General features: G+C 52.5%; 8 protein-coding genes across 8 annotated transcripts; 5 read left to right on the forward strand and 3 right to left on the reverse strand.

Annotated features, from left to right (window-relative positions):
• Positions 1-697: 697 nt before the first annotated feature.
• HMPREF1120_07107 (uncharacterized protein) lies at positions 698-2628 on the reverse strand. Its single transcript, XM_009161321.1, has one exon. It carries the CDS (start codon positions 2608-2610, stop codon positions 2092-2094), a length of 519 nt encoding a protein of 172 aa, XP_009159569.1. The 5' UTR covers positions 2611-2628; the 3' UTR covers positions 698-2091.
• A 225-nt stretch (positions 2629-2853) lies between these two features.
• Positions 2854-6255, forward strand: HMPREF1120_07108 (uncharacterized protein; the record flags this gene model as incomplete). The annotated part of the gene is made up of 2 exons (XM_009161322.1): positions 2854-5104; positions 5162-6255. 2 exons carry the CDS (start codon positions 2854-2856, stop codon positions 6253-6255), a joined length of 3345 nt encoding a protein of 1114 aa, XP_009159570.1.
• A 1022-nt stretch (positions 6256-7277) lies between these two features.
• Positions 7278-10112, forward strand: HMPREF1120_07109 (OPT family small oligopeptide transporter; the record flags this gene model as incomplete). Its single annotated transcript, XM_009161323.1, has 3 exons — positions 7278-8471; positions 8528-8681; positions 8737-10112. The coding sequence occupies 3 exons, from the start codon at positions 7278-7280 to the stop codon at positions 10110-10112; spliced, it is 2724 nt and encodes a 907-aa protein (XP_009159571.1).
• A 101-nt stretch (positions 10113-10213) lies between these two features.
• HMPREF1120_07110 (uncharacterized protein) lies at positions 10214-12526 on the reverse strand. Its single transcript, XM_009161324.1, has one exon. It carries the CDS (start codon positions 12495-12497, stop codon positions 11649-11651), a length of 849 nt encoding a protein of 282 aa, XP_009159572.1. The 5' UTR covers positions 12498-12526; the 3' UTR covers positions 10214-11648.
• A 104-nt stretch (positions 12527-12630) lies between these two features.
• On the forward strand, positions 12631-13299 carry HMPREF1120_07111 (uncharacterized protein; the record flags this gene model as incomplete). The annotated part of the gene is made up of 1 exon (XM_009161325.1): positions 12631-13299. The coding sequence occupies one exon, from the start codon at positions 12631-12633 to the stop codon at positions 13297-13299; it is 669 nt and encodes a 222-aa protein (XP_009159573.1).
• A 2400-nt stretch (positions 13300-15699) lies between these two features.
• Positions 15700-17439, forward strand: HMPREF1120_07112 (uncharacterized protein; the record flags this gene model as incomplete). Its single annotated transcript, XM_009161326.1, has 1 exon — positions 15700-17439. The coding sequence occupies one exon, from the start codon at positions 15700-15702 to the stop codon at positions 17437-17439; it is 1740 nt and encodes a 579-aa protein (XP_009159574.1).
• A 1434-nt stretch (positions 17440-18873) lies between these two features.
• On the forward strand, positions 18874-19938 carry HMPREF1120_07113 (uncharacterized protein; the record flags this gene model as incomplete). Its single annotated transcript, XM_009161327.1, has 1 exon — positions 18874-19938. One exon carries the CDS (start codon positions 18874-18876, stop codon positions 19936-19938), a length of 1065 nt encoding a protein of 354 aa, XP_009159575.1.
• Positions 19939-20447: 509 nt separating this feature from the next.
• HMPREF1120_07114 (uncharacterized protein) lies at positions 20448-22802 on the reverse strand. The gene has a single exon (XM_009161328.1). The coding sequence runs from the start codon at positions 21879-21881 to the stop codon at positions 21309-21311; it is 573 nt and encodes a 190-aa protein (XP_009159576.1). The 5' UTR covers positions 21882-22802; the 3' UTR covers positions 20448-21308.
• Positions 22803-23149: the final 347 nt, after the last annotated feature.

The following is a 23149-nucleotide window of genomic DNA, read 5'->3' on the forward strand; positions in this document are numbered from 1 at the left end:
CGTTGTAGGTACCTGTACCTAGTAGCTTCCTTTCCCGAAAGGCAGTTAGCCGAATATTTCAGTACACTATCTCCTCTCCAGTTTCTTTCCGGTACAGATGAGATTTTGGCTACTAGTCATGGGAAGATGTTCCAGGCAATCCAGGGTTCCTGTCTACCAGTGCTGCTCCTGGAAGGTCGGTGGGCTTTACAAACTTGAAGCACTAGACAGACCATTGCTTGTATCGCAGAATCGACAAGAATCATTGCAGTGCGGGATACCTCCTTGTAAAGTCGATATTTTTCACGAATTGAGATGCGATGTTGGCCTGCTACAACCTCACCTGCGGGTGCAGCAAAGCGTGGCACGATACTCCACAACTGGTAAGGGTTCACGCTACTAGCTGCCGCTTAGATGCCTAAGAGAAGAATTAGCGCATGGCGATGACGTGGGTGGGATGGAGCCGCCTGCCATGAGTAATAACGCTCTCGGCAGTGCCCAAAAACTCGTGCCCAGTGGTTCTGATAGAGCTTGCGGGAACTTCCCTTTATTACCGAGATGCCTAAAGTAACGCTGGACCTATCCCAGACAGCCCCTAAACTTACCTGTAATTCGGGGTCTTTTGGGTAAGGGTCTCAGGGTCCTACTACGCCATCTTATGGCCTGGAACATTCGAATCTGATGAAATGCACACACCAACACAGACTTGAAGAAGAGCCGCCTAACATACAATGTGTATTTTGTGTCAATTAAACAGGTCATAGTACTTGCAAAGTAGGTAGCAAGACACGGGTGCCATCTGACACTGCACTGCAGGAAATCATCGGTGTAGAACCCGGGGAAAAGACGTGAGTTCCCCTTTATGCGGCACACCAACCGCCGGCCTTGAACAAGCGACTGTGGGCAAGTCTTCCTAGGCCAGAGCATCATGCCACACTCCTCGGACTCTTCCCTGCTCGCCTCCTGGCGGCATCACATGATTGTACAGGCGAGAATCCCGCCTACAGCGCGTCTCTCGACGACCACGAGCCGGCCCAGGGCCATCTGCCCATCCGTCCAAGCGAAAAGAGCTAGGCGCAAACGGCGCAAGTCTGAACTCGCTTAGACGAAATCTGGGCCGCGCGCCCCACGCTCCTAGGTAATCCTTTATCGTCCTTATGACCATACGCGAAGACGACATCATCATCCTCTAGCAGTAGTCGCGACCAAATGAGTTTTTGTTATTGTTCCCCAGTATAATCATGGTTCCTTTTGTATTACATGCCCTGTGATAGTGTGGCATCCAGAAGCACAGGATATTGAGGGCGAGAAATCTCGCAAAATCTGGTCCGGGCGCCGCTGTGACCATCAAGTGACTTAACCACGTCTCTGCGTATGTATTCGGGTCCGGTCAACGAGGCCACAGACAGCCACATGTACTGTGGACGATGCAAAACAGAAAAAGCCTTCGGTGGTGCTGCGGTGGCAATCATCCAGGGCCCGCTGCCTGCTGCATTGCTACAATCGTGTATTCCTGGCATCACATCCCGAGAATCGACCTTTTCCAGGCTTTCGTCCATGGAATTGAGCCGCATTATAGCGCCATCTTCCTCCGGCCGCCGACAAGCTCTCCTTCAATAATGACCAACAGGTCGAGTCTCCTTCTTGTTGAGCTCCGAGAGGTACTGTGGTCGTTGTATAATAGCATCCGCCTGCCCCGATAGGCACAATCCCCTGTTCGTGCCCGGTGGTTGTCGGCTGTCCTCTTCATGGCAGTATCACCCGTGCAGCACATGGTTATAGCCGTGCTATACATCTAGGTGTCCCCCTCCCGTAGCCCGCCAACCATGAAGGTTCCACAGATAGTCTCTTGTTGTGACAAGGAAGTCGGCCGCGTTTGATGTCAACATCTTCCGCTTTTCAAAAGGGTAGCAATCCCTGACTGCCAGGCGAGACAAGTGCCAATGCACTAGACCATGACAAAAAAAATCTCGCGCGAGCAGCGATGACCCTGGGAAGAGAGCGCACCTCTCCCGTCACAGATAGTGCGGTCCTCGAAAGTCCGTGAAAGGCCGTTCGACATCCAAGTGACTGCAGCCATAGATTCGAACAATCGAGTGCTCACAGTATGACCTACAGCCTGCCATCGGGTTCCCCTTTCAGGCGCTCCACCCGCTTCTGTTCCCAATTGTCCAAATCTTTGGCCATGAGTCGGTAGTATTCATCCCGTTCATTCAGCTCGCCCTTCAAGACCTTCCTACGCCGGGGGTTATATGTGAGATTGCCCTCGCCCAGAACACCGCCTTTTAGACCAAGTTCCAGTTTCTCTGAGTCCGTCAATTGTCGGTTTTTGCGGTCGTGCTTCTCATAACGTAAAGCGGCGGCCGGAGTAAGGAGGAATGAAGCGCCAACCATAAGACTCATGAAGGGCAACCCGAAAAAGAGGAAGGGATTCTTTGCGATTTTCTGACGGTAGATCGCAGACAACCGCTCCCAAAGATCCTTGCCTTGGGTGCGGGAGCTGCGGAACGGCTTTGACTGGAATATAGCCATTATGGGTGTTGTGTACACAAGATGATGTGAGGGAGGAAGAATACCTGTACTACAATCAAGACAATGTAGATGTACTGTTGTAGTCCACGCCGAAGGCATAGAATCATGCAGTGTCGTGCCACTGCATGTCCGACTGCCATGGAACCTCACCAATGGCAGTAGTTAAAAGCGGCGTGGATTGTCGCCAAGACTGATCCCAGGCAACGCGGTCCCCAAAAATCGTGGACGCGACACTGCTACACTGGCACCTCTTGCGGAGTGATGCTGTATGCATAAGGTCCTACTACTAGTTCTAGACCAGAGGAATCTTGTATAGCAGGGTCAACAACCTGTCCATACAAGATGTCGCTCTTCGGTCAACCCTCCGCTGGTCAGGGCCAGGGCAGCTCCGGCGGCCTCTTTTCAGGCTTGAACGTCAACACCAACACAGATGCGCAGGGCAAACGAAAGTCCATCTTCGACAATTCCACATCTCAACAAACAACGTCCACCGCCTTTCCCACTCTGAACACGAACGCCTCTTCCGGTTCGGTCTTCAATCTGGGCGGTGCTGCGAAGACTTCCGCTCCGACCTTCTCATTTGGCACAGCCGCAACCACTTCCGCTCCGTCCACAGGCCTCTTTGGAGCCGCAACTTCGACGTCACAGCAACCCGCCCCTACGTCGTCTCTATTTGGTGCCTCTACCACACAACCTCCTGTGAATAATACCTCTACCTTTGGCAATACGCTTGGTCAGAACAATGCGGCGGGAGCAGGGGCACAACAGACCGATGCTGCACCGTCGCAGACACGGGACGCCGCATACTTTAGCAGCCTGCTTGAGAGGCAGAAGAAAAAGCCCAGGTTAAAGAACGAAAGAAGCGCTCGTCTGGCACAACTACCAGGTCTTGATCTAGACCTTGGTGACCTCGCCCGGCGTGCGCAGGAGATCAGACAACGCGGAACGAAGCCTTCGGAGCCTCACACGGACAGCAGAGCACATTATCTGCTAGCAGGGTCTGGTATCGCACCGGGACAAGCATACAGAGACTTCCAGGCGCTAGCGCCCGACGATCGCGCTGGCTTGTCAAGAACCGCGGCCGATGCATTTGCTGACGAGTCCACTGCTTACTTGAGAGATCTCCGAACCAAAGGCCGTGAAGCTATGATGAGGGAGGGAATGGATCGCGTCTATCGGGAAGTTGATCAATTCATCGAGGAGAGCTTGGGGGTCGACTTCGAAGAACAGAAGCTGCGGATTATGGATCATTTTGGCTTGGTTCCTCCGGGTCAGGAGGGTGACGAAGATGATGCTCAGTCGTTGTTCGGACGAACACCAAGGCGAAGCAAAGAAGCTTTGTCTGGTACGGCCCGGGGCACCAGAAGCATTTTTGGTCGCTCAGCGGTGGAGAGGTCTATCATTGGAACACCGGGTTCAGTCGCTGGATCTGCCTCCTTCTTCAAGAGTGCGGCGCCCCCGCCTGCTGTTTTCACAAGAGGCCAGAGCTCACGGGACCTCCGTGAAAAGGAAAAATCATTGATTGGAAGAGTTGAAGAACTCAACAGAGCGCGACTACAGGATGCACCGTACCCACTCCTGCAGGCTTTCGCGGAGGCGGAAGATGGACACATCGGCGACAGCCCTCAGCAGCTTGTCGAGGCGTATCACGCTCTCCGCGAGATCACCAAGGAAGGCAGATCTCCGGTCAGCGAGAGGAAGTATGCGCATGCCTACCTGGACGAAACCGGCAGCATTGGAGCCACGAGCCTGAAGAAGCAAATCTTAGAAGGGTCTCGGGTCTACTTGGAGAAGTCTTTCCTGCGGGAGCTGAAGTTACTGATCGAGAAGAATGCGCGAGAAGCAGCTCTTGGCGGACAGCCGAGCGTTGTCAACATTGTCCGTGCGTACATTCGCCTCCGTGCAGTCCGTCGAGATTTGGTGCCTGATGGCGCAGAATTGCAACAAGACAAAGACGAGAATGGTGACTACTTCTGGGTGATCGTCTTCTATCTCCTGAGATGTGGATTTGTCAAAGAGGCCGCTGCCTACGTCAAGACCAACGAGGTGTTCCAATCTACGGACAAACGCTTTGTTGCTTATTTGACAGCCTATGCAGAAAGTCCAGATCGACGGCTGGCTAGGAGGCAGCAAGAAGCGATCGATAACGAGTATGCGAAAATGACCAAGGTGGCACAAAAAAGTGCTGTCGATCCTTACAAGATCGCTTGCTACAAAGTGGTTGGAAGATGCGACTTGAACACGAGAAGCCTGGACGCTATCGGTCAAGGCATCGAGGACTGGTTGTGGCTTCAGTTCACGCTTGCACGAGAAACGGAAAGAGTGGAGGAGATATCTGGCGAGATCTTCGGCCTCGACCAGATCCGGGAGACAATTTCGGAAATTGGTGAAAAGCATTTCCAAAAGAGTCAGATTGAGGGCTCCAACGCCTACGGCACGTTTCTCCTTATGCAAGTCCTTGCTGGGATGTTTGAACAAGCGGTCGACTACCTGCACAACTTCAATCCAGTCAGCGCGGTTCATCTTGCTGTTGCCCTGGCCTACTATGGTCTCCTGAGAGTCTCCGATTTCACAGTCGCTGGCAACGAGCTTTGTAAGCTCCCCCTGTGCCCCGTTGCATGTACTGGTCTTGCTAACAAATCCTGCACAGTGACATACTCGACCACGCAACTTCCGATGATCAACTTTGTGCCATTAGTTGCTCACCATACGGCAACATTCAGATCGGCGCTCCCGATAGCAGCTGTGGACTATCTTTCACTAATCTGCCTGAACTCCGATCTACAACCTGCCAGTCTCGGTCTTGTCCACACCAATGCATGTCACGAGTGTCTTCGCGAGCTTTGTCTCGAGACCCGCGAATTTGCAAAACTCCTTGGAGACATTCGTGGTGACGGCACTCGGATACCAGGGGCGATTGAGATTCGAGCGAAACTAATCAAGCTTGACAATCGAGAAGAATTCCTCAGATCCATCACAAGCCAGTCCGCTGCTGTCGCCGATCAACGCGGACAAATTGCGGATGCAGTACTCTTGTACCATTTGTGCGAGGACTATGACAATGTGGTCAGCGTGCTCAACAGGGCTCTTGCTGATGCAGTGACCTTGGACTTGGGAGAAACTCCAATGCAACTTCAACCTCTCCGGCCTCGACGAGGAGATGGCCAAAATGAATCTGCAGCCAGCAGTCAGACGGGCGGCCCTCAGTCGTCTTTGTCATTGACAGAATCGACCACGTCGCCAGTCGAGCTTGCTAGGAATATGATCTCGTTGTACAACAGCAATGCGGCATACTACAACGTCATATCGGTCACCAACCGAGAAGTGTGTGGTGCATTGCTCCGACTGCTCTCGGTGCGGTCGCACCTGGAAGCGAGCCCACCTCAGTACATGGCGGCTTTGGAAGAACTGAACGACCTCAATATCCTCCCGCTGCGGGCCAATGGGTCCATTCCCGTCATCCGTGCAGCAGCGACCACCTTTGGAAGTCTTCCCCAGATCCTTGCTCGCTGTGCCGGCGTTAGCGTTGTCTGGGCTGTACGGGCAATTGGTGGAGAACGAGACAACCTGGTCAGAAATGGAAGATGGGAAGCAGGCTATGGGGATGACACAGGGCCTATGAAGGACCAACTCAGTGAGATGGCCAAAGACTTGATGGTGTTTGCGGGCTTGGTGAAATACAAATTGCCTAGCCGTGTGTATGATATGTTGACCCGGGCTGGCGGCGAGGTCGGAGCTTTCTAAGTAGGAAGAGTCCATACCATTATGATGAGTGACAAGGATTGCTCACGACATTGTACAACGTTGTATGTCTTTCAAAGCGCAACAGGTTCTTTTCAAGGTATTACTCGGCTTGCATGACAGAGGCGGAGCTCATCACCCAAATGACAGCTAATCATCCGTGCAACGACTGACTCGTTGGACGCCATTGTCTAGTAGTAGTACTACTACTGCAGTGTGACACTGCATACGGATAGAATAAAAAGTACATGTAATGATCAGTCACGACCTCGAGGCGGTGCCCACGGGACCTGTTCCATGCCTTTCCAACCACGCTGCACCGGCCAAGCTCGACGGGTCCCAGTCTGCGCAGTCTGGTGGCGTGGCCCGGTGTGATAGGACCGTGATAGGATTGATGCGCCGACACTAGCGATAATCTTATCAATCTAATCATCTCATCAGGCGATTATCGCTGCTCTTGGCCCGAATCGGCGCCCGCCCCTTGCAATTCCCACTGCTCACCCACCCTCTCAAACCTGCTGTCACTCTCCTGTTCGCGACTCGTGGCACCATTAAGATCACTGCTGCTGCACACCAGGCTGGGTCTATGGGGGCCTACGAGTTGGTTCCTTTTTTCAGGTCCTTCTAATGCTCCTCTGACGCAAATCTCGCGCCAGCTGTTGCCCACCCTGCTTTGAAACGAACCCGAACCCGCCGCCGCCCACGAGCCGATCCTGCTCTTCGTTAGTGCTATACCTTTCCCTCCATGTCTGGATCAGGCTATGCCCCAAAGGTCGGGTGAGGCTACATCCCACTCCCAGACTAGCAACGTTGACTTGGAGCTCTCCCGTCTTCCATCCTCGTCAGCAAACCCGATTGCGGTGCAAGATGATACTGAACCGTTGTACCCCGAGCCCGAGATCAGATCGGGTGCCTGTTTACATGGTCGCCGAAGCGTTGAGTCGTCCTCTTCTGCGTCCTCAATAACCCCTCCTAACCAACACCGCCCGAATCGTGGGTTCGTGTCACGCGTACGGGACTTCATCATGTCACGAAACCCGCTCCTGCTGATGCGGTCCTCCCCTGCCCTGGGAACAGGCTCTTATGGCGCGGTGCCGATGTTCAATGGCAGGTCAGCATCTGAAACGAGCTCAGAAGACGAAGAAGATCCAAGGACTCAGCGGAGGAGTCAAAACAGTCGTGGAAAGAGAGTACAGTCCGCGCACAGTCTGCGCGTTGACAATGGGCAAGCGTCAGACCCGCGGCGTCGGTATCGCAGTACCGAATGGCTGCGCAGAAGGTCTTCGTCGGCAGCAAGTGATGTGGGAATGGGGCTCGATGCCAAAACCACCTTTGCTGTCAATCCACCGGCGATTGCAGAGCACAAGGTTGAGTCCTCGGACGCGAGCACACGGACAGGAAGTGGAGATGAAATCGAGCAGGAGTATACACCCACCGAGGACGATCCCCCGGACAACTCTCCCTACCCCGAGGTGCGAGCTTCGGTACCCGCCACGGACAACACATCACTGTCGATTAACACCCCTCGCATGTGGTTTTTGTCGTTGCTTTTTGCGATCGCAGGGTCCGCGACCAACCTTTTCTTCTCATTAAGATATCCTAGTGTGGCTATAACACCGGTCATTGCTCTGGTCCTGGTTCATCCTCTAGGTAAACTATGGGACCTTGCATTCAAGAGGGAACACGATACAGACAGCATTTTTGTCGATGGTACGCGCCAGCCCAGCGAGCAGCAACCTCAACACAGCCGGAAGGAAAGGCTACGTTTATGGCTAGGGCAAGGCCGCTGGAACGAAAAAGAGCATGCCTGCGTATATATCAGTAGCAACGTGTCATTTGGTTTCGCCTTTGCTACTGATGTTATTGTCGAGCAACACAAGTTCTACAAGCAGGAGGTTCCGATTTTATACCAGCTCCTGCTGACCGTCTCGACCCAAATTCTGGGCTATGCCTTTGCCGGTCTCACAAGGCGCTTCCTGGTCCGCCCGGCCGCCATGATATGGCCCGGAACGCTCATGTCCACCGCCATGTTCACCACCATGCATAAGGACGAAAACAAACCTGCCAACGGCTGGACGATTTCGCGATATAAATTTTTCATCTACATCTGGGCGGCCGCATTTGTATGGTATTTTGTTCCTGGGCTTCTGGCCCCTGCATTGAGTTACTTCAACGTCATCACCTGGTTTGCGCCGAAGAATGTTGTCATCTCCAATCTGGTAAGAAATACTACGTTCCACGAGGCTCTGGGAAGACCGAATCTGACCAAGTACAGTTTGGAGTTGCTTCTGGGTTGGGACTATTTCCTGTCACCTTCGACTGGGCGCAGATCGCCTATATTGGCTCACCTCTGTTGACACCATGGTGGGCCGCAGCAAATGTCGTGGGTGGACTTGTCCTGGTCATGTGGATCATTGCGCCCATCTTATGTACGTTGAAACCCTATATTATTGTAGGGCATTTGTGTGCTGACAATTCTCACAGATTACAAAAACGTCCTGTTCTCAGGATACCTTCCTATCCTGTCGTCGGCGGTCTTCGATAACAGAGGGAAGCCATACGATGTCAGCAAGATCTTGACGCCCGACTTCTTGTTCGACAAAGAAGCCTACGACAATTACTCCAGGGTGTACCTCCCTATAACCTACGTCCTGTCATATGGGGTACAATTTGCAGCTCTTGCGGCGTTGCTCAGTCATACGGCCTGCTGGCATGGCCGCGACATCTTGCGGCAGTCCCGACAGGCGTTTAACGAACGACATGAGAAATCTGCAGTTGAATATCAAGCTATCCCGACGACCGAGAATGACTACAGTCTGCGAAGGATCGATAGCTCTACCATGCGAGCCAGCGGCGAAGATGTGCACAACCGCTTAATGAGAAGGTACGAGGATGTGCCAATGTGGTGGTATGCCGGCACCTTCGTCACCATGTTGGCGGTTGGAATTTTTGTTGTCGAGTACTATCCAGTCCATCTACCGTGGTACGGGCTGTTGATGGCACTAGGAATCACGACGGTGCTTTTCATCCCAGTGGGGATTGTCATGGCCATCACGAACCAACACAGCAGTTTGTATCTGATTTGCCAGCTGATCTGCGGTGTCGTCTTCCCCGGACGACCCGTGGCCAACATGGTCTTTGTGACATACTGCTACATCAGCTCGGCGCAAGGGATCAAATTCTCGTCCGACCTGAAACTGGGCCATTACATGAAGATCCCGCCGAAACTTTTGTTTAAAGTGCAAATGACAGCCACGCTGGTATCGAGTCTGGTGCAGATTGGGGTTCTTAATTGGATGTTTGTCAACATCCCCGGCATCTGCACGCCGCAGGCGATCAACGGATTCAACTGTCCCATCGCACGCGTCCATTTCAACGGCAGCATCCTCTGGGGCGTCGTTGGACCACAGCGGTTTTTCGGCCCAGGAGCCCTCTATCGACATTTAGTCTGGGCGTTTCTCATCGGCTTCGTCGCCCCCGTCCTGATCTGGCTGCTCGGTCGGGGCCGCAAGAAGACCGTGTGGAGAAAAGTCAATTTACCCGTCCTGTTCGGCAGTCTGTCCTGGATCCCGCCGGCCACGGGGCTCAACTTTTCCATCTGGGGCGTCGTCTGCTTCGCCTTCAACAGTCTCGTGAAACGCCGCGCTTCGGCCTGGTGGGGGAAATACACTATGACCATGTCGGCCGCCTTGGATTCCGGGCTGGCGTTTTCGTTGGTCGTTGTCTTTTTTGGATTCGTCTATCCCGGATGGATGGATAACTTCAAGTGGTGGGGCACGGAGATCTATAAGCAGGGCTGTGACTGGAGAGCTTGTCCTTGGATTTCGCTGAAGCCGGGCGAACGGTTCGATCAACAATAAGTCGAAGAGCAGATGAACATTTGCTTATCTTACGCTTTGGATATCGGCCTGGAGGACACGGAATTTTGGACACAAGAGACCGCTGCGGTGGAGGTCCGTCAGCTACGAGTAGCCGACTACTCGTAGTACTATCAGTTACTGGGAGCACAGCACAGCACTGCAATGCAGCGCCAAACATGCCCCAGTCCCTTCTCACCCCATCCTATGGTCTAATTCCTATAAGCCGTGGTGTGCCAGTGGTATCCGCCTTCTCTTGGACAATGAAGAGTCCTTGGAACCTATATGGTGGGCCCCTTTTGGGAGAGATTCGAAACATATAAAGTGTTTTTTGTTTTGCAGCGGTTTAGGTTTAGTGTTTACTCCACAGCATACCATCGGTGTCAAGGATATGATAAGGCATGTTACAGCTTAGGTGCGCTGCTGATGCGATTACGGATATGGATATGCGATAGAACGAATACGAAGGCATGAATGACCAGACCAGACCAGAGACAAATCAACAACAGAATAGATTATACTTTCTGCTTCGCAGCTTACTGCTCTGTAGTGCTCTCCCTTGACAACTTGGACCTCGACTTGCATGCTGGATTCTATAGCCCACTGCCCTTTGAAATTCCACCAGTAGTCGTTTCAGGCTGAGTCGCATTGAGCAAAGGGCTGAGATGGATTGATTTTGGCCCCGACTTCCGACATCGATCTTGCATGGGACATGTGGCATAGTACGCTCAGAGGCCCCGTTGTTCAGCCAGATGGTCTCCGAACTGCCGAGCCATTGCGCGAGAACCGTATCAGCATAGAAAAGTAGCAAGCCCTTTCGGTGTACGACTGAACTCCAGCACCAGCAGTAGATAGTGGACTTAGTGAATAGGGTATCTTTCGACGAAACCCCCTCTGCCGCGGGGAGAGGGTCAGCCACGGTCGGCGCCGGTGAAAGTCTTAAAACACGACCCGGTGTCTCGGTGGGACACGTTGGGACCTGAGGAGAATTGATCCCAGAAAACTGACGGCGCGACCATGACTGCACTGGACCTAAGGTAGAAGAACAAACAAAGCCACCCGAACTCGCGCTGCTGGAGCACATATCCAACCGATTCTCTGCGGCCGCCGCAGAGTGGTGAACAAACTGCCGCAATCATTGCCGGGTCGAGGAGTGTCAAACAATGCTGCAAGGACTGCGAGCGACTCGATGCTTCGGTCCTGGCATGTTCTCATGAGGAGTCGAGAGGGACAGATTGGCAGGTGGAAACTCTCATTCTGGCCATAATTCTGGCGACGCCGGTACACTGCGCTGGCCTCTGCCAATCACGCAACATGCCGATCACTAGAACATCCACGCACTGCGTGTGTGACGACCAGCGCATAATGTGTTTGGAGAGTACGAAACACAGCTAGTCCTCGTTACCGCTCCAGGGCATCGATAACCATCGAGCCAAAGCTGCGAAGAGTTGAAAGTACAGTCTGGGCATCTGCAGCTCATGTAGGCCAGATTGACGACGGTCCTCAGCTTAAGCAACGAATACCGCGCGCTTTTGTCATCTATTTTTCTCCGCCGCCGCCTCCCCCCATAGAAAGTACGGCAACGATCATAAAGACCCACCAGTACTTCTGGAAGAAGCTCTTTTCTTGTTGCTCCTCTTGGGCAACTTCCTTTCCCTCGGCGTCCACCTGCGGTGGCTTCCGGGTTGTAAGAACTGGTGCAGGGCCAGGGCCCGCGACAAGAAGGTTGACTTTGATGGGCTCGTTTGCAGCTGCCTTTTTGGCGGCTTCTTCCCTTGCTTTCTTGGTGTTTGGAATCGGGGGCGGTGGTGGGATGGGCTTTCCCTTTGCTTTGGCCCGCTCAACCTTCTTCTTGTACCGCTCCTCCTCAGGAGTCAAGGGTGGCGGCGAAAGGCTCGAAACGGAAGCCGAAAACACTGAGCCGTCGAGAGGTGAAATCCAGAGATCGATCTTCTGGTGGAAATCCGGGTTGAATGTGTCAAGAGTCGTTACGGTCGCGCTGCCATCGGGGAGTAGGATTCGCAGTAGTCGGGACGAAGTGGGTTCTGGAGTCGTCGACTTTTCGGATTCAAGGCTTGGAGGAGTCCAGGATGTGAGAGCATGTTTCAATGACTTAGGGTCGTAGGAGAACGTTCCTAAAGGCTCGACCGATGAGGACCCGACCAACTGATAGGAGAGCGTAACTGAATTAGGGTGGTTGCCAGCATCACTGCCGGCCAGCACAACGCAAAGGTTGGCTGCGAGCAGCAACAACCCGCGAAAAGTAGACACCATTATGCCTCGTTTATCCTCTGGACAGAAAGTCTGTGATGTGTTTATGTAGCTGAGGTGTTGAGGTCCTGGCAACCTGCGAATGCTGGTGTCTATTACCAGGTAGTTAGGACCCATCCCAAGGCCGGCATTACAAGCGGCGCCTGTAATGGAAGGTTAGCCGAGCAGAAGTCGCAGCACAATCACTTCAATCGCACCTGCCTCGTAAAAGTCATTCCTTCCTCAGCAGTGAAGACAAAATGTAGTCACGATGGACTTCCTCCAGGTTTCATCTGGAGATGACTTCTCCATCACTCCCACCCGGAAGGGCTCCACAGAGTTCGACTTTGGCTCAGATTCAGACGACATGGCGACCATCAGAGAACCAGAAAGCAAGATCGACAAGGACAAACTACATCCCGAAGTACTCAAGAACATTGAACTCCACCAGGGTTTCATGCGTCGCGCAATCAACGTCGCCGAGGAGGCGTTGGCTGGAGGCGAGACTCCTGTCGCCTGCGTCCTGGTCCACAATGGAGAGGTTGTCGCTCGCGGGATGAACGACACCAATCGATCTCTCAACGGTACTCGACACGCCGAATTTCTCGCCATCTCGGAGTTCCTGTCCAAGTTTCCTGCCGAAAAGCTCAAGGAGACCGATCTCTACGTGACCGTCGAACCTTGCATCATGTGTGCTTCGGCCCTGAGACAGTATGGAATCAGATGTGTCTACTTTGGATGTGGAAATGATCGTTTTGGTGGAAATGGCAGTGTTCTGGCAGTCAACTCTGACAAGGGGCTGGAGGAAGGATATCCAAGCTACGGGGGTATCTTCAGGAAAGAAGCCATTATGTTGCTCCGCAGGTTCTACATCCAAGAGAATGAGAACGCACCAAATCCTCGAGCAAAGGGGAATCGGGAACTGAAGCCGGTAGTCTAAGAATGGTAACAGCCAGCGCCGCACTCGAGATGAGAGGAAATGTGGTACAGTCGGCGCAAGAACAAAATATTGCAGGGATAGCATTGCGAAACTTGGCGCCAGAAGAACACGGGCTTGAATGGCAGATTCATCTACTTCTTGACACCGATAGCTCCTTCCATTTGCCGAATTCTTACCCGAACCTGCCTCAGGAGTGGTTATGAGCAAGGATACCCAGTTTCTTTTTCAATGACAATCCATTTCGATTTCAACCCAGGCTTCACCGTCGAGTGTCTACCCCAGCCATCATTCGTTATCCAGCAATCTATGTGTTTATGTTGTTTATGTTACGACTTTGCAACCAATCTCGATCATTTTTAGAAACACAATGACCCTTATTACCAGGCGGCGGCCTGCCGTCATGGCTAGCGACGAGATTAATCCGGAGAGAGCCATTTCTCTGCGTGTCTGCGAAATTTGCCTCGAGGAGAAACCTAGACGCGGCGATTTCCCGCTGTTTACGTGCTGCCAACACCCACCAGTCTCATGCAAGTCATGCATTTTGAAACACGTACGATGGCGCTTGAGACTCAGACCGAAATGGGAGACTATTACCTGCCCGTCTTGTGGGGTTCTTTTACCAGTGCCTGAGTTGAAGGCAGTGTTGGGGGAGACTGCTTCAGCACACATCCAAGGGTGGATCGAGTCACATGTCTTTCTTAGGAAAGGCTCATGGCGAGGCTGTCCCAAGCCGGGCTGCCTGTATGCAGGCTGGGTCCTTGAAGGAACTAAGACCAAGAGAAAATGTCCAGCTTGTGGCACAGAAGTCTGCACTCGACACCTGATAACGTGGCACCAAGACAGAACCTGCCAGCAGTATGATGCCATGATGCCACCGGAAGAGAAGGCACTGTGGCAGTTCCTCTGGCTGGAAACCAAAACGTGTCCCACGTGTGGGATGCGCACGTCGAGGCCGGAGCATTGTGATGCGGGCGAATGTAAGTGCAAATCTCAACAAGACTCGCGATTCTTGTTAACACGGAAAGGCATCGTCTGTGGCACGTGGTGGGCTTGGGAGAAGAGAACTATCGTGCAGCCCTTATTGATCGAGCCAGGAAAACTGAAGGAGCGACTGGCTTCCATCTGGGGCGAGTTACGGCCCAAAGGGCGTGGCAGATATAGAAAGAAAACAGATGTCGCATCACGCGGCTTGCTACCAGTGCCGTGGCGATTGCGAAGGTCGGACACAAGCCCTCCAACCAAAAGTCAGTCTGACCAAACGATAAATGGCGACGGAACAGCGGGGGGAGTGCCAGAGGATGTGCTCACGCTCTCTGGTCTGAGTGATCACGTCGATGAGGGCGCCCCATCGCAGCAGTCCCCCAGGCGGGGATTCCTTGTGGACGGCTTTGTGCGCTGGATTGAATACTACAAGGACGTATGCTGGCCGAGGTTCCTGACTTGGAGGATGGAGTACCTCCAGGCCGAAGGGATCTATTTTCGAGAAAGAGAAATGTCCAACTACCGACGAAGGCCGGTGCAGCTTACCCGTCGTGGCATTGAAGCAGTCCAACTTTGCTGCGACGACGGCTTCTCCACGACCGGGTCAAGGGTTGCAGACTGGCTGGAGCAGGTACACGCACCCTGCGGCGATCTCAATCCAGAGCCAGGACGCGGGACTTTGTGGAAGCGGGTTCAAGTGCCATGTCGCCAAGTCGATCACAATGGAAACCTGATTATGCATTTTCAACCGGAGTCGCTTCCTATGGAAGAGGAACCACTCTCTCCCCAACTGGGAACTCCAGCAGTTGCGGCCTGAAGTACCAGTGGCCCTTGAGGTACCAAGTATAGGTAGTCGTTGCAGTCTGAGAGCAGTCTGAGGCGGTGGGATATACGACGTAGATTGGGTTGAATAGCTAGTTTGGCAATGAATAGACAAGTCACTACTATTGTGCAGTAGGAGTCTTCAATCAGACAATGCAACGAGGCCGCGGTGAAAAGGGGCTGCTTAGTCAGTGTTTAGTCATCCGGAATGTCGGCGCGGCAGAGTCACTCCATTCACAGTTTCACTGCGCAACTGCTTCGTCCTTGACCTGTGCGTTGGTTCCTTGGGCGCTACGAATTATTTGGCGCGCTCTCGAGTCCACATCTCATCCATCACCCATCACAACACGAGCCCAGTGCTTCCTTTCCTCCAGGCTACAGTACTTCTCCTCTTCAACTTCTTCTCATCCTCACTGCCTGGTTTTCACTTTGTATTTAGCCCAGGTGTCACCGCTGATTCGAAAAAAACCGCGTCACCTGTGAGACAGATTCAAACGGTTCCACGCGCCGCACCTTTCGACCCTCTGATACCCATCAGAATACTCCGCAACCTTAGGACGTTCCTCGAGTTCTCCTCCAGCTATATATCTGTCTACAATGGCAGCGACTCGTCCTAGAAAGGCCGCGGCGGTAGAGGCGACCAAGAAAACAACAAAAACCACCGCCACTTCGAAAACCGCCAAAGCTACCACCACAACTACCACCACTACAGCTGCCAAAGCTACCAAAGCTACTACCGCCACCAAGGCCGCCAACATCAAGGCCCGAAATGACAATGCTGGTGTCGCCACCGTTGCTCCTCACCCGAAAAAGGTGGTCGGCAAGCGCAAGGCTGACGACGAGGAAGAGGATGATGCCAAAGCCAAGGGTGTCAAGCGCGTGAAATCAGAGGCGGCGAAGCCTGCGCCAGACTCAAAACCTGCGGAACAAAGGGCGGCCGCGCCCAAGACTGCGACGGCCCGGAAAGTCAAGCCTAAGGCAGAGATCAATCACGCTCCCACTGAAAAGCTGAATGTCTATGTTTTTGGCGAAGGTTCTTCTGGAGAACTGGGACTTGGAAGCGCCAAAGGGCAGACGGAAGTCAAGAGACCACGATACAATCCCAACCTGAGCCCCGACACGGTCGGAGTGGTTGCTCTGTCAGTCGGAGGGATGCATACTGCGGCTCTTACACATGGCAATCGGATCTTGACCTGGGGTGTCAATGACCAAGGTGCTCTGGGCCGCGACACTAACTGGGAAGGCGGTCTTCGAGACATCGACGAAGACGCAGGCAGCGATGACGACGATTCTGACAGCGGCTCCGAAACCGCCGTCAACCCGAAGGAGTCAACTCCGGGCGAGGTGGACATGTCTGGCGTTCCCGAAGGAGTGGTCTTTACTCAACTTGCCTGCACCGACAGCGCCACGTTTGCCTTGACTAGCGAGGGTGAAGTCTATGGATGGGGTACATTCCGATCGAATGAAGGCATCTTCGGCTTTGACCCTACGACGTTGATCCAACTACGACCAAAATTGATCAAAGGTCTCAAGAACATCATCAAGCTCGCTGCCGGAGCCAACCATGTCCTCGCCCTCCAGAGCAATGGGATCGTGCTTGGCTGGGGATCGGGCCAGCAGAATCAACTTGGACGACGGATTCTGGAACGACGAGCCGCCAACAGTCTGGTGCCGATGCCGATCGGTCTACCCAAAAAGATTGTCCACATTGGAGCTGGTGCATACAACTCGTTTGCTGTTCGTGAGAATGGAGATGTGCTGTCATGGGGTCTGAACAACTTTGGTCAAACCGGTATTCCCAAGGAGTTTGATGAGACCGGTGCAAGCAAGAGTGCCGACGTTCACCATCCCATTGTCATTGAGACTCTTCACGGCAGAGGCCAGGTCATCTGCATTCAAGGTGGAGCTCATCATACCGTTGCTGTCACGGACAAGGGCGAGCTTCTGGTATGGGGTCGACTTGATGGCAATCAGTTGGGTATCAAGGTGTCCGACCTGCCGCAGGAACATATCGTGCGAGATTCTGCAGGTCATCCTAGGATTCTTACGGTTCCAGCGCAGATCCCCAACATTGACGCTGTTCACGCTGCCGCTGGGTCCGACCATTGCATTGCCATTGACAGAAAGGGAAAGGCATATGCCTGGGGTTTCAGCACAACATACCAGACTGGACTGGGGACTGACGATGATGTCGAGGTGGCCACAATGATTGACAACACAGCTGTGCGAGACAAGAAATTGGTTTGGGCCGGTGCCGGTGGGCAGTTTAGCGTTCTTGCAGGGCTTCCCACTCCGGTGGTGAATGGGGTCGACGGCGGCGCCAATGGACACGCGTGAGCGATAGCAAGAAGCGGACTGCAGGGATTCTTGCGAGAAGGGCGATTCAAGTCAGGTGTGCAGTTCACCTGCGAGATGAGGCACTCGAGAGCATTGGAGGTGCACAACCAACGTTTCTGGAAAAGTTCTTCTTTTTGTTTCTTGCGATTCGCGATGCTTCTCAACAGCTTGTGTTAGATAATGGATTTTGTGCTTGTGTAACAATAATTTTTTCGAGGGTGATGGTATAGGTCTGGTCGGGTCAGGCAAAGCAGCGAGGCAGGCATATGCTATGGGGTCCCTTCGCATACATCAGGATGATCATCAGCATGAGAAAGGACGATAGTATAGCAACAGCAATAAAGCTCACCATCAGCACGCCAGTCTCAGCTGCCAGTACCTTGCGAGCCTCTTGGGATTGTAATAACACAGAGTTTTCGCGAAATGGCCTCAAAACAATAAATGCATTGGTTGGGTATATTGTATCGATTGTACTACACCATAGTTGCGACATCATGCTGGGGTCGGTGTTGGTGATGGTGTTGATGCTATGTACTCATATCAATATATCATATTTGTGTTGTGTTGTCGTGTGTAGTACGAGTGATGTATACCTAGGTCCAGTGCTTACTGTAGGTATTGCCTACTACCGCATCGAACGGGCTTGTTTTTTTTTGTCCTGTTCTGTCCTGATCAAGATATGCCATGCTTATGGATTACCCAGATAGCAAGGACTCACGCCATAATCATAACCTGGAAGCAAGTAGGTACACACAGGACTGAATCGGACTAAATAGAGGTAGAGAAGGGCCATGCTAGTAGTAGGTAGTTGGTCATCGATAATGCTTCCCCGGATTCCACTTTCCACTTCCACCTCCACTTCCACTTCCGTCGGAGTCGAGTTCGCTTCGCGACAAAAGGGTCCGATCCGATGATAAACACCCCACAGACAACGCCCCTCCTTTCCACACGTTCCAAAATACCTAGGTACATACTCCTCTCGGGTCTCCAATTCGGGAGGGAAGATAGATTCGTATATATATCTGTGTGCTCTACTGCCGTGGCATAGAACCAAGAAGTGTCCGAGAGTATACGAAAATTCTACGTTGTGGTTATCGGATCAGGGCCAACAAGAACAAGAACAACGACTGCTAATACACCGGCAGTACTACGTACAATTACTACCGGAGAGGCGGGATAGCTTTGTTCGGTATCGAATATAAAACAAATTGAATTGAAAGCAGCATCATTATCGCCTACACTACAGTTCCACTCTTGTCAAGGGGAGCACCACCACCAATATCACCACATCGGGTATCAAGAAGACCACCGTCAACACCACTACTATCAACCCGACTCTACAACCACTATCACCACTATTATCAAGCCCACCACCATCAGCACACTGTATTCAACACCGTCATCAACACCACCACCATCCCTAGACTTCCAACCATGTCTTCTTCTTCCTCTTCCGCACCACCCATCCCATTCTCCTCCCTCCCCCTCCACAAATCCCCCACCTCCGCCCGCCTGAACGCATGGGGCCTCTACGGCGATTCCGACGAACTCGGCTTCCTCAACCGCCAAACACCCGACCTCATCGCCGCCGCCGCATCCAGCGAAATCCGCACCGGAACACGCATCCCGCTCGACGCTCCACTAGACTTTCAAGGCGATTTACCCCTTTTTGGCCGCCAAATCTTCCATAAACACGTCTACCAGAAGAAACCGCGCATCGTGCACGACGACACATGGAGCTTCAACACGCAGAGCAGCAGCCAATGGGACGGGTTGAGGCATTTCGGGTATCAGAAAGCCGAGAGGTTTTATAATGATACGACGGTGGAGGATATTGCGGGAAGTGGACCAAAGGGGACAAAGAATCCGAATGTACTGGGGATTCAGAATGTTGTTGAGCAAGGGGGGATTATGGGGAGGGGGATTTTGGTTGATTTTCGGCGGTGGATTGAGGAGGGGCCGGGGAGGGAGGTCGTTGCCGGAGCCGGGAACCACAATGGCGACGGTAGCAATGGTAAGACTGGTTTCAAGTTCAGCAGCTTCGAGTCTACACCCATCAAATTCGAATGGTTGCTCGAAACGCTCAAATGGCAAGACAACACTGTCCCAAAATACGGCGACATCTTGATCGTTCGATCGGGTTTCTTCAAAAGCTACTATAATGCCACCAAAGAACAGCTACAAATGTTGGCCGAGCAGCATCCGCCCAGTCTGGGCGGCGTCGAACAGTCGGATGAAGTGTTGAAATGGATTTGGGACAATTTTTCCGCCGTGGCGAGTGATCATCCGAGTTTTGAGCGGTGGCCGTCGCCGCTGGATTGGAGTATGCATGAGGTCCTGTTGGCTGGGTGGGGGTGTCATATTGGTGAGTTGTTGGATTTGGAGGCTCTGAGTAGAGAGTGTAAGAGGTTGGGCAGGTGGTCGTTTTTCGTGGCGAGTGTGCCGTGTTATGTGCCGGGTGGGGTTGCTAGTCCGGTGAATGGGGTTGCTATTTTTTGAAGGGGGAATGGACAGAGGATGAAGGAGGGGGCAATCGAATGACATGAACGAGTGAATGAAAGGAGTTGACGTAGACCTAGTTACTAGTCGTCTTGAAGGGGAGCATATGAATGGGAGTCAACTGTACATAGCGTGAAGATGAGAGTTGTACAAAGCATGAGGATGGAGTTGGTACGGGAGAGCAAGTTGTACTGGAGTCCGAGATGGAGTGAGAAGCGAATGTCAAGACCAGATTTTGCAGCTGGCCGGAGGAGAAGAGATGAGATGAGATATGCTGTGCTTGGACCGGAGTGGTTTGCGAGTATTGTGTCTTTCTGGTTGAGCAGATCGCAATGCGGCTGACGCGGACGAGATGTGTGCCATGAATGATAAGCTGAGGACACTGGAGGAACAAGTGTACTCAGTTCGGAGCCTGTTCCATTTAACCCTGGAAGTCGACAGTCAACTGGGGGCACGATCAGTACAACCAAGTATCCTCTACTACACTATACCGTTGTGTCGTCCAAGCACAGCAATCTTTTAAGTAGAGAGATCATGGAACTTCATTTCATGTGCCATAGTACAAAGACGTCTCTGCATTCGATATTACCTAGGTGCCATAGCTATCTGTTCCTCCCGGATGATTCCGTTCCGTCCAGCCCAAAAATATCATTTCACATAATGTTACAGGTCAAGACCGGCCAGCGGACTAAGTACCTTCGTTAAGGCACGAAACAATACATTCTGGTGTCAAGTCAATTCGACCATGATAAGTCCGCTATGCTGGAGCAAGACGATAAAAAGTGCCAAACGATGCTGCCTCGTGGGTAAAAGTAACCAATAAGAAAAAGTGCTCAACGAGAGTTGAGTCAAGAAATGAACATGTGGTGTGCATAGCTGGTAGATCGTGTGTGTTGATAAATGTCATATGCATGCCATGATGATGACTTAGATGTCTGCGTCTCTCAAACCACTGCAGTTAGCCTGAGCGACAAGACAAGCCAGTAAGAGAAAGTGACATGATCCGAAGCCTGGTACTGTAAATGGCAGTGAGCAAAAACCTGATTCTCCCTGTTGCACGCCGTGCATACAATTAGGAGAGCCGAGTGATTGTGGGGGTTTTTTGCCAGTGCTGGTTTTTGTTTAGAGGCTTCGGCTCCGCTTTGGTTTTCGTTGCTCGTTGTTCAATTTGTTCAAAAGGATAGACAGACTCCTGCTGATCCAGCTGCTTAAGCCGATTTCCGTTCGCTCCATAGCCCAGTCCGGGTGCTGGTTTCAACTCCAGGCGCCGAAACAGTAAAATGATGGCCAAGCAACAAGCAACGAAATCAGGGTGTGATGGATGGTTGTTTTTTGGTTGTTAAGACGAAACCGGTTCGAATCGGCCGGTTCTAATTTCGCCTGTCAATCCAATCCATCGTCATCCTGTGTTTCTGGTCTTCCAAGCTGTAGGGGCATGCATGAGGTTTTGCCGCCCTCAAGAAATGAGGATGAGGAGTCGAGTGATGATCAAAGGTCATGCCGAAATTGGCTTCGCATTGACCTTTGTATAGATCTGCCGCAGGCGTTGTGGCCCGTTGGATCGGATCACCGCCTGGAGCAAGCATTGTCCGGCCTGAGGCGTCGACCGCCGTTGGCGAGTGGAAGCGGGAGTGAGGATTTGCTATGCGCTGGCGAAGTGCTTCTGCCCAGCTATGATGAGTTGGGGTGCGCGTCCGAGACTCGGACTGCGAATGTGATGGGGATTGTCCCTTGGGAGTCCCCTCGTCATCGACTGTTTGTGTCGAATGAGACACCATTGTATGGGACGATATCTCTTCTGGTGCAGGCTGAGCCGTGCCTAGTGAAGGCTGTTGACTTGTAGACTCGCTTGCTACAGAGCCGAAGGAATATTCGCCCGAGTTTTCCACTTCGATGGTGTGTTGTAAAGATGGCGTACTGACCAAGATTGGGATTTCAACCATTGACTTTGACAAGTTATGTGCCAACAATGTGTGCACTTTGATTGTTTGTATGTCAAGTAAGTAGTGGTAGTGATAGCTTTTGGTATAGATGTGACAAAAGTCGGTCAATCTGGGGAAGGGGGAGCTAAATAACTGCCATTATGGTGGTGTATTATTTATACCGTGATGTACGGACCCCCGGACCTACCACTATGCAGGGGAGGCAGTGCATATGAGTGGATATCCATGCTTCCTGATCCTCGGCGAGCATTCCGCCATCCAAGGGAACGGGAGGGACAGTGCTGGAATGACTCGACCGAGACACATCCAGGCAGAGAGGGAAGAGAATCACGCACGCGACCAACGTCCAATCCAGAAACTTTTATGTAACACGCACCTCCGCGGCATATTGGACCACAGCAGGTTGTTTGGGGGAACTTCCTCATGTTGACGCATCATCAGTTTGTGAGTTTCACCGCGGCACGATGAACAGTAGGTCGTAAGAACATAAAGTCAAGTGTCGCCGAACGCAGCCGGGTGCATGTGGCATCGGGTACCGGAGGGACCACTGATAGGATGGCCCGGTAAAAGCCACTTCTCTCCATCGTGGCTAGTAACTGGAACCGTCAGATGATGGTGAAAAGAAGCGAGCACGAATGGGCCTCGACCAAAAGTGGAACAACAGAGACGCGACCATCATGTCCAGGTAAAGAAATCTGGGGTAACCAGGACCAGGGTTCCTCGTCTTTCCCACAGTACAAAGGTCCTCATCTGAACTGACAGGACATGGACACGGGAAAATGGCGCAGGGATAGATGCACAGCATGATGAAAGTGTCTGATCAGCAGTGATCGAGGAAACTCGGATCATGAAGATTGGACTGGAATCAGTTGAAGTTGGAACGTGGTGGTTCGACTGGCTGTGACAATACGATACCAGACGTTGGAAGAGACGTGCGGAACAAATACCTCAATCCCTCCCACAAAAGTCCCTCAATACCCACGAATCCTGCCGTCTGACCGTCACCAGACGCAATATCGACGGGCAGTTGGCCACCTCAGCATCGCAGCGACCGTACAATGTTGTCCTGGCTCTGGCTGGTGTGACCGGGTAGTTCGGTAAAGTACCTTATCATGCCACATTTCAGTGGCACCTGCGACAATTCTCGACGCAACCAACAGACCCTGAAGCCAGACACGGCACCCACCATCCAGACTCACCTCACTGGTGCTGTTGTTGCATGCATGATCTGTGCCCTGACTGATACAACACAGCAAAAATGAGCGCAG

This window comes from Exophiala dermatitidis (assembly GCF_000230625.1).
Source record: "Exophiala dermatitidis NIH/UT8656 unplaced genomic scaffold supercont1.6, whole genome shotgun sequence".
Lineage (NCBI taxonomy): Eukaryota > Fungi > Ascomycota > Eurotiomycetes > Chaetothyriales > Herpotrichiellaceae > Exophiala > Exophiala dermatitidis.